The sequence below is a fragment of the Gastrolobium bilobum genome, unplaced genomic scaffold, assembly GCF_033153095.1.
Source record: "Gastrolobium bilobum isolate Gb01-03AN ecotype WA unplaced genomic scaffold, APGP_CSIRO_Gbil_v1 utg8278, whole genome shotgun sequence".
Taxonomy (NCBI): Eukaryota; Viridiplantae; Streptophyta; class Magnoliopsida; order Fabales; family Fabaceae; genus Gastrolobium; species Gastrolobium bilobum.
This window is the reverse complement of record NW_026896151.1, coordinates 20,451-29,266: the sequence shown is the minus strand read 5'-3', so window position 1 is coordinate 29,266 and position 8,816 is coordinate 20,451. Positions and strand designations below refer to the sequence as shown.

At 33.3% G+C, this 8,816-nt stretch overlaps 1 protein-coding gene across 1 annotated transcript; it reads left to right on the top strand.

The window, feature by feature from the left end:
* The first annotated feature begins 3,831 nt into the window (after window positions 1-3,831).
* LOC133298023 (uncharacterized) lies at window positions 3,832-8,200 on the top strand. Its single transcript, XM_061497261.1, has 5 exons — window positions 3,832-4,584; window positions 5,341-5,499; window positions 7,350-7,448; window positions 7,581-7,727; window positions 7,889-8,200. Exons 1-5 carry the CDS (start codon window positions 4,009-4,011, stop codon window positions 8,021-8,023), a joined length of 1,116 nt encoding a protein of 371 aa, XP_061353245.1. The 5' UTR covers window positions 3,832-4,008; the 3' UTR covers window positions 8,024-8,200.
* Window positions 8,201-8,816: the final 616 nt, after the last annotated feature.

The window sequence follows — 8,816 nt, the reverse complement described above, 5'->3', positions numbered from 1 at the left end:
TGAGAGAGAGAGAAAACGTGATTATGTGCGATAAAATAAAGCAGGAGAGAGAAAGTTAAAATAAAGTAATAAATATTTATGTAAAGTAATAAATTTTTTTTTTAAATTTCTCTCTCCTAAACTTGGTGGAACATACAATGACTTTTTGTTAGAAAGGTGCCATGTGGACTAACGGGTTGACCGGCCAAAATTGCTACGTTGTGCAGCATGTTACATGGCCTCAAAAAAGATACCATATGTGTAGACCTAACTTGCTACGTGTTGTAGCGAGTTAGGTGATGTGGTATTTTGACAAATTTTTATTGGTACATGACAATTTGGTAATTTTTTTACCAACACGTGGCAAAATGGTTGTTGTCCTTGAGAAATCACACATTACAGGGCCCATTTGTGTGTTTTTTAAAAAGGAAACACATTTTTAATTAAAAAAATATCAATATTTTTTTTTAAGATTATTATATTATTTAAAAAAAAATTAATTTTAGTATTTTTATCATAAAAAAAGAGAGTAACCTTTAACCTTGCCTATTAAATTTTCAGCGGAAGAGCCATCAATAACTTTCTTTGTAACCTAATGATACTTTTCTCTCTATACCTAACAAATGCCTATATTCTAGAAGGTGCAATAAAAGGAAGGAAATTTTTTATTAATGACAATCCTATCCAGACAACTAAGCAGTTGGACTTAGGCCCCCAATATTCTTAAGAGGTCCAAAAGTACACCCCTATCAGGTAACCCATCTATAAATAAGGGGTTAAGCCAGTAAGATATACACATTCTAAATTCCCTCTCTCTTCTCTTAGTTGTTACTGTGTACACACTCCACGTCTTGACTATGTCTTGTGCACTGATTTGTCTACCGTCAAAGATATCTCATTCATAAATATCTGAGAGAAGGCACATAGATCCTATATAAAATATACCAGCCACTGACTGGACATCTCTATCTCTCAGACAGCAATTAGTGATGCATCAAAAAAAGATGTCAACATTATGATCTAAGTGGATTTGAGTTCAATTTAACAAAACTTTCGGCAATGTATTCAAAAAAAAAAAAAAAACTTTCGGCACAATGGCCACTGTAATCTTATTGCAGCTCATGAATATTCATAAGCTACCGAGATTGTGTGCATAAGCATAGTACTTAAGAGCTTTTGGCAATGTTGGAGTTAAATGTGGCATTATGTTGAATTGGCCTAATTAATTATGGTCATAATTAATCAAAGCCAAGTCCCTTTCTGCTTACCAAAATATGTAGGTTGTCATTTTCTAGTATGCAGTAGGATCAACTAATTTGAGCATTGAGTCAAACTATTTAGCTATTTGCACCATTTATATTAAACTAATAAAGGAACCTTTGAGATATAAGAAACAGTTATTACCTTGGCAGGTGACACACATAATTATGTATAATATTCTACTATTCTCAAAGATGACAGAAGTCAGAAAACGATATAATTCTTGGATTAATCATAACTTTCTTAATTTAATGATTTGATTGGTGAGTACAGTTCAGCCTTAACTGGAAACATCATGTGACTCCTGTTTATGCTGAATTTCTCTGCTCAGAAGATAGGAAATTTTTTTTGGCCAGTGAATATCTGATTAAAATATCAACTAAACAGCATGGCCTAAATACTAATTTCTTCTTAGGTGCTTATTTATGTGGTTTCATGGCTTTCAGATATAACTAAAGTGTAAACTGTTCTAAATTAGAATATAACAAGAAATGTTGAATATAGTGGGTGTCCAAATTCCAAATTTGCAGGCAATTGATGGTTAAATAAATGGATGTTTTTATTGATTCCGTAAGTTAATCAACCACATTGAAATTGCAAGCTAAGCCTAAAAATTAAATAAGTTACTTATTAAGGGCAATTTGCTTTATCCTTATGATTGTACCTCTCTGGCCAAATTGTTCTTTTGTCTCCCATATATGAGGTCCAACTTCAATTAATCAATCTGTACACAAGTCAAAAAGTATAGTGGAACATTTTTTTTGTTCTTTTGCCTTTGTTCTTTACTCCTTCGCAGTCCCATTATTATATCTCTTTCGCACATTTCAAGGTTAATTATAAGCCACACTACATTTCATAGGACTCTCACGGTTTGAAAGTGTTTAATAAGGCATATATGAAAACAATGGACTTATTACTTTGGTGACAACATCATTGTGTTTAAAGAAGGAGAACGCGCCTTTCATATGGGTCAAGGGTCTTTTTAAAGAACCAACGAGGGTCATTCCATATACTCACCACTAGTAAGCTCAGATGTCATTTACGCAAAGAATAATAGGGCCCCATTTTCTAGTTTCTTCATTTAGATTTTAGTCATTTGCTTTCATTTTCCATTTATACTAATCTTTCTAGCTAGCATATTGAGGTTGTCTTAACAAGCCAATGAGGTCGGTCACCTGCTCCATTTCAATGAAATTCCAAATATACCAAAATTTAGTAGGATGGGAGAAAAGGTTTATATATGAATACATTTTTGTTTACAAATTTAGAATGATTTTCATTGCATAATTAAAAGCAAAAAGTTGTAATAAAAGGTGGAAAAAGTGTCTAACTCATAATACGTAAGAGAATATATAATTAATGATACGTGCAAATAACATAACCCAATAAAACAAAGTTTCTGGCTATTGCACCATAGTATTTGTCTAGGGCATCCAGGAAAAAAAGTCATGTTACTTTGGGACACTACTTTCACATAACATATTATCTACGGGTTAAATGGATTTAGATCTTCTCGTATGAAAAAATGGTCATGTGATTATATTATTTGATTACAACCACTCATTTAAAAATTATATAATTTTTTCTCTCTCATCGCATTATCAATAAGTGATTGTAATTAAATAACATGATTACATAATTATTTTTCTATATAAGAAAATTCAAATCCAAGGTAAATACATCTCGTGTTAGTATAAAATAACTTTTTTTCCAAAGCCAATTATCTATCAATTTTTCAGCTAAATACATGTTCCACAGATGATTTTTTGCGGAACATGTAGAAAGAAGTCTCTGCATAAGTCATTTTTCCCCAGTGAATGAAACAATGAACTGCATGCAAATTACAGCTAGGTTGCCTCGTAAGGAAGACACCCCACATGATAACAACTTTTACTATAGATGGCTAGTAATTAAATGATGGGTATGAAACCACAGCCCAAAAAATCATTCATGGTTTTTTACCTTGTAATTTTTACGTGGGACCCTTTCCAATGCTGTCCACTCTTGACCTATTACAAGTTAAAACTAAAATCCTCTAATGTTTTTAATTTATTATAGAGTAAATATATTTTTTTTAGCTCTCAGCAAATTTTACGATACCCGCTTTAATCTGTAGCAAATAAAAAGGTCCATCACGGTCCTTAAAAAATTTAAAATGGATCCATTTTAGTCCTTTTGAGGACTAATATGGGCCTTTTTTGAATTTGTGAGGGACTATGATTTCAACTAAATGGGTCCATTTTGAATTTCTTATGAATCACGATGGATCTTTTTATTTATTAGAGACTAAAACGGACATCGTGAAATTTGATGATGATAAAAAAAAATATTTACTCTGACGGGCCTAAAACGAAACCAATCCAATCCGAAGACAAAGAGAGAGAGAGAGAGAGAGTTTTTCAACTTTTATTTTAACACATAGCATCAGAATGGCTTAAAAAGCACAAAAAGAAGCAAAAGTGAGTCACAGATTCCAGGGACTCAGGCTACTATTGAATAGGCAATATGCCCACAATTCAAGGAAGAAAACAAAACAGAGCCCACCTAACAAACAAGACCACAAAGAAAGCAACCCCACAATTAAAAATTCATTTTTTTCAAATTTTCAATACTAATTAAAACCACATTATTCTCTGCATTCTACAAAACTAGTTCCATACCTTCCCAAGTTCCAGTTCCAGATTATGTTTCATTCTCTTCTTAAATCTCAACAGTTAACACAAACACTCTCTCTCTCTCTCTCTCTCTCTCTCTCTCTCTCTCTAAATCATGCCTGTTGTCACAGAACACATCAAATGGAGAAGACCAAGAAACCAGTTCAGGCACTCCATTTCAGAAACTGATCCAACCCCACAAATCCCTTCCATAGTCCAATCTACTACCTGCAAATCCACAATCTCTTCTTTCCTCTCTAGTTTCTCCAACAACAACAACACCACATCCAATGAAACCACACATACCAGTGGCCAGAACAGGAACAGGAAGAAGAACAGCAACAACAACAGTAACAGTAACAACAACTTCTCTGCAGCAACCTTCAGAGGGCTTGGTTGCACCGCCGGTGCATCGCATGAGGTGTCGGTTCCGGGGGTGATAAGATCCTCCGCGGATTGGCAAGGGAAGAAGAGCAGAAAAAAGAAGCACAGAAGGAACAGTAACAGCAACAAGACATGTCATGGGGTTGTTGATGATGGTCCTAGTCATGGTTCTGCTACCTGTGTGGACTTTCAGGATGTTTGGTGTGGCCCTGGAATTGGGTTCTCAGCTGATGTGGATTGTGTTGTGACCAGGAAGAATGTGTCTGCAAGAGGAAACCTTGATGCGGAGAGAATAACACACAGGGAGGTATTCTGATTTCTGCACTATGATCCTTTCCTCTTGAATGACATGGTAGCTAAATCTATTCAAAAAGTTTTTTTTTTCTCCTAAGCATTTTCTATGTCTAATTTCGTAGACCCTGAAGATTTAATTCCATATGGTATGCTGTACTAATAAATTTTACATCTTTTGTTTGTAAATGTGTGTGTTATCTTCATATCAAGGTAAAAAATTGATCTTTCCTAAGCATTAAGACCACCATTCTTTTTAGTCTTCCTTCCCTTATTGATTAATTTCTGATTTTCTGCTCACAGATTACAAAATTGTATATATATATATATATATATATATATTGTGAAAATGGGCCTAAAAGAAGTATTTGTTCAATTTCAACTAGGACTGCTTTTGTTTTTTTTTTGGTTTTTAAGTGGAAGTGTTTTCAGATCAACATCATCATCTATTAATAGCTGCCACCTTCACCTAATGCGTGCACGCATTCCATTTTATAGTTATAGACGCATGGGGGAGTTGTTGATTGGTTTATTGTGGACCCCTTGAGTAAGGGGAGACTGCAATAATATGTTCATTGATCGAAACTTGAAGTGTAGGAGGACACTCATTATCACTTGTATTATGGAGTTGTTTGTTTTATTGTACAATACATAACATAGACATGTGAATGACTAGTTGAGTTTTTTGTTCCTTTTGTGTTAAGTTTCGTCATTGTTTTGGTATCTGATTGCTTTGACATGGTATAACTGTGCTTCATGAATATATTGGCAGCGTCCATCTTATTTTGGAAGGCGCACTGTAAACCCTGAAAGCATTTCGTTTATGGATGATGATCCTGACATTTTTAACTCACGCCCTGGCTTAGAGTCTTTTGGCAGTGCTAGATACTATCGCCACCTTCCACATCCTTCCTCTGATGGTCTTGCTGAGGTTGGTTTTGATCTAATATCCTTTCATGTACTCTTGTTATTGTGGATATTGATCAGTGCATGGTTTATAGAAACTTAGTGCAAAATTTGGGTTATTTGTATCAGAAGCTATTGCTTGGTATGCGGTCTGTCATTGAATTTGATTTGACTGAAGATGATAATTTACTCTTATCATCTTTTAATTTTTCAAAAATAATATTAAACATTATAAATTATGGGATTCTAGTTGATACTGGGTACCTGTGGATGGGTCTTGAATTATCTGATCATAATTTTTATTGGAAATTAACTTACCATACCATTATTTTTTCTTCAGGTATGAATGAGTGTTGCTTTTTTGTGTGGCTTTCTTTTTTGTTGCTAAAAACGAGTAAGTGTTATGATTTGCAGATATAGTTAGATAGGATCATGTTGTGTTAGGCAACATTCTTGTTTTAAGTGTGTTGAAATTAAAATGTGAAAAAAATGGTGAAAATTGCAAAGTATCCTGAATTGCATAATATAGGTGAGCTCCAAATTTTGCATAAATAGTACCAAACACCAACTCAGCCTGTTGGTATTCTCTGACTAAAGTGAAACGGTTGATGAAGCAAGGGTATGTACTGCTAGTCTGCTACGTACTGTTCAAGTTAGACCAAAAATAGGTCTTGGGTTTCTTTGTTTAGATATATAAAACTATTAATGTAGCCTCACCCAACAGTTTAAGCTTTTGGGTTGAATTCTTCGCACAGGTAAGTGGGCCTGTGCATTGTCCACCCTTCAAGCTCAGTGGGCTTTCGTGTGAGGGGACGTATTGAGATATATAAAACCATTAATGTAGTCTCACTCAACAGCTTAAGCTTTTGGGTTGAATTGGTTCTTTATATTTCTATAAAGTAATGGTCCTTTGGAGAGGAAATTAAATGCAGCACTAACTGCACTGTTGTCCGTCTATAGCAGAAGAAAACTATCAATTAGTGCAGACCGTAGATTGGCCTTTGTTTTTTTTGGTTGAAGTAATCATTATGCCAAAACTTCCTATATGCTATGGTGCCTGCATAAATCCTTTACCACAGACTATTCTATGCCAAAATAGAATGACGTGTCTTGCTTTGTGTTGTGATGAAGCAGAGGTGGACAACTATAGGTCTTTAGAAAAACAAACAAAATCTGGTCCAATTACTTTGTATCCATAACCTGGTTCTTAGAAATTGGCAAGAAATAAAAAGTACTTGAAGGGACACTTGTTTCATATTGTAGTTGTCTATGTACGATGTACTTAAATTTGAGCCATTAAATTTTTCGATGTCATTTTAATTTGACTGCTATGTAGATTCTCACTATTTTGGGCTTTAACGTTTTAGCATATTGTTAGATGGTTTTGTTTACCCAAAAATAGAATATTTATAGATAGATTTGCATACTTCCCTTATTTTTATTTTTTATTTTTTTTTATGTTTATCATTTTTTCTTCTATGTTCGAATTATTGATGTAACAGACTAACTAAGGCTTGTAAGTGAAAGTTTTGATTTATTATAATGAGAACAAACACGTGCAAAACAGCATCATGGTATAGATATAGAGGTAGAATATTCTTACTACCAATTATTTCTACTATCAATCCGCTACCACTCTAATCACCGTTGGATTCTACTTTTCAGCCGATAATCTCTGAAAAGTTTCTGAATAACTTTTAATGTACTCCTCGGAGTACATAGTTATATTAGAGTGGTAGTGGATTGGTAGCACAAATAATTGGTAGTATGAATATCCTACCTCATAAATATAAGACATCCAAGTCTTGTCTTAGATTTTACTGTATTCAAGAGGTATTATTATTGAATATCTTGATTGTTGTTGGAACTTTGAAGATAATGATAATTCAAGGAAGACTAATAATGGGAGGACGATTAAATTCACATGACCAATTTAGAGACTGGAGACTTGATGTTGATAACATGTCATACGAGGTGAGTTCTTTCTCCAGTTGAACTTTCTATAATTTTTAATTTGTAATGATTGTATTCCCAAAATATTGATACACTGTCTGTGTCCATGCATTTTCATTTTATGTTCATCAAAATTTCTGGTTGGTTTAACAGCAATTGCTTGAGCTGGGTGAGAGAATTGGTTATGTGAACACTGGACTTAATGAAGATGAGATGGGACTCAACATAAGCAAAATTAAGCTTTTAATTTCAAATGATGCACCAAAGCATCAAACAGAAAAAAAGTGCACTATTTGTCAGGTGAGTTTATATAATTAAATTAAGTTTCAGATTTGAAAAGTTCATCAACACATTACTTTACCTTAACTTGCTTTATATAATATGCAATGCTCAGTAAGCTTTTTAAAATGTTTTTAAATACTTTTATATCATGTTAATGTATCTAGCTTCTTGTGTTTCAGGAGGAGTATGAATCAGATGATGAACTGGGGAGGTTAAGTTGTGAACACAGCTATCACTTTCAGTGTATAAAACAATGGCTTGTGCATAAAAACTTCTGCCCTGTCTGTAAGCAAGAAGTTGTGGTTCGACGCTGAGTGGCACAAATCATATAAAGTTTTTTCTCCTTAAATTGGTGTATAGTTTTTCATATGCAATATAAGCAATCTTCATTGCATCTTTTTAAACTTATGGTTTTCTTTGTGAGGAGTGGCATGATATATATGATATTCGGTAATGGTGATGCTTGCATGTTAATATATTATACCCAAAGGTGGCCCTAGTTTGTGGGCAAATAATTCTTTTCTTTCTACTGATTTGCATTCTCATTCATAATTTATTTTTCTTTTATGTATGTGTGTGCTCATTTGTTATTCTTTTTGACTGAAAGGTTTTCAATCACATGTTCAAATCTGAGAAATAATTTGTTTGCATTTATCCAAGGTAATGTTGCGTACAAAGTAATATTTGAGAAAAAAAAATCTATTTTTTGGATTCGAACTCCATTTTTTAGTTATAAAAGAGCAGTTTTATTAATAGTGAAGGCTTGCCCTCGGAGGTAGCATTAAACTGATGTAAAAAATTTAAAACCCTTGTTTTAGTGGGGTCGTGTTATCAAATTCCAAACTACTTTTGCCGTTTTGCGCATACACAATTGATTCCATCTAAAAAAAAATTCCAAAATTGTTTTTTTTTTTTTTCAAAAAAAAATCATAATAGACATATTTGAATTTTTTTTTGTTTATTGACTTACATAATTTATGTACTTGCAACACTAATATTATTTCAATTATGCACTATACAAAAAAATTTGATTTGATTTATAGTTAGAAATATTTTTTTCTGAACCTAAAGCTTCGTATCACGATCATTATATTTTTGTTTGATCCT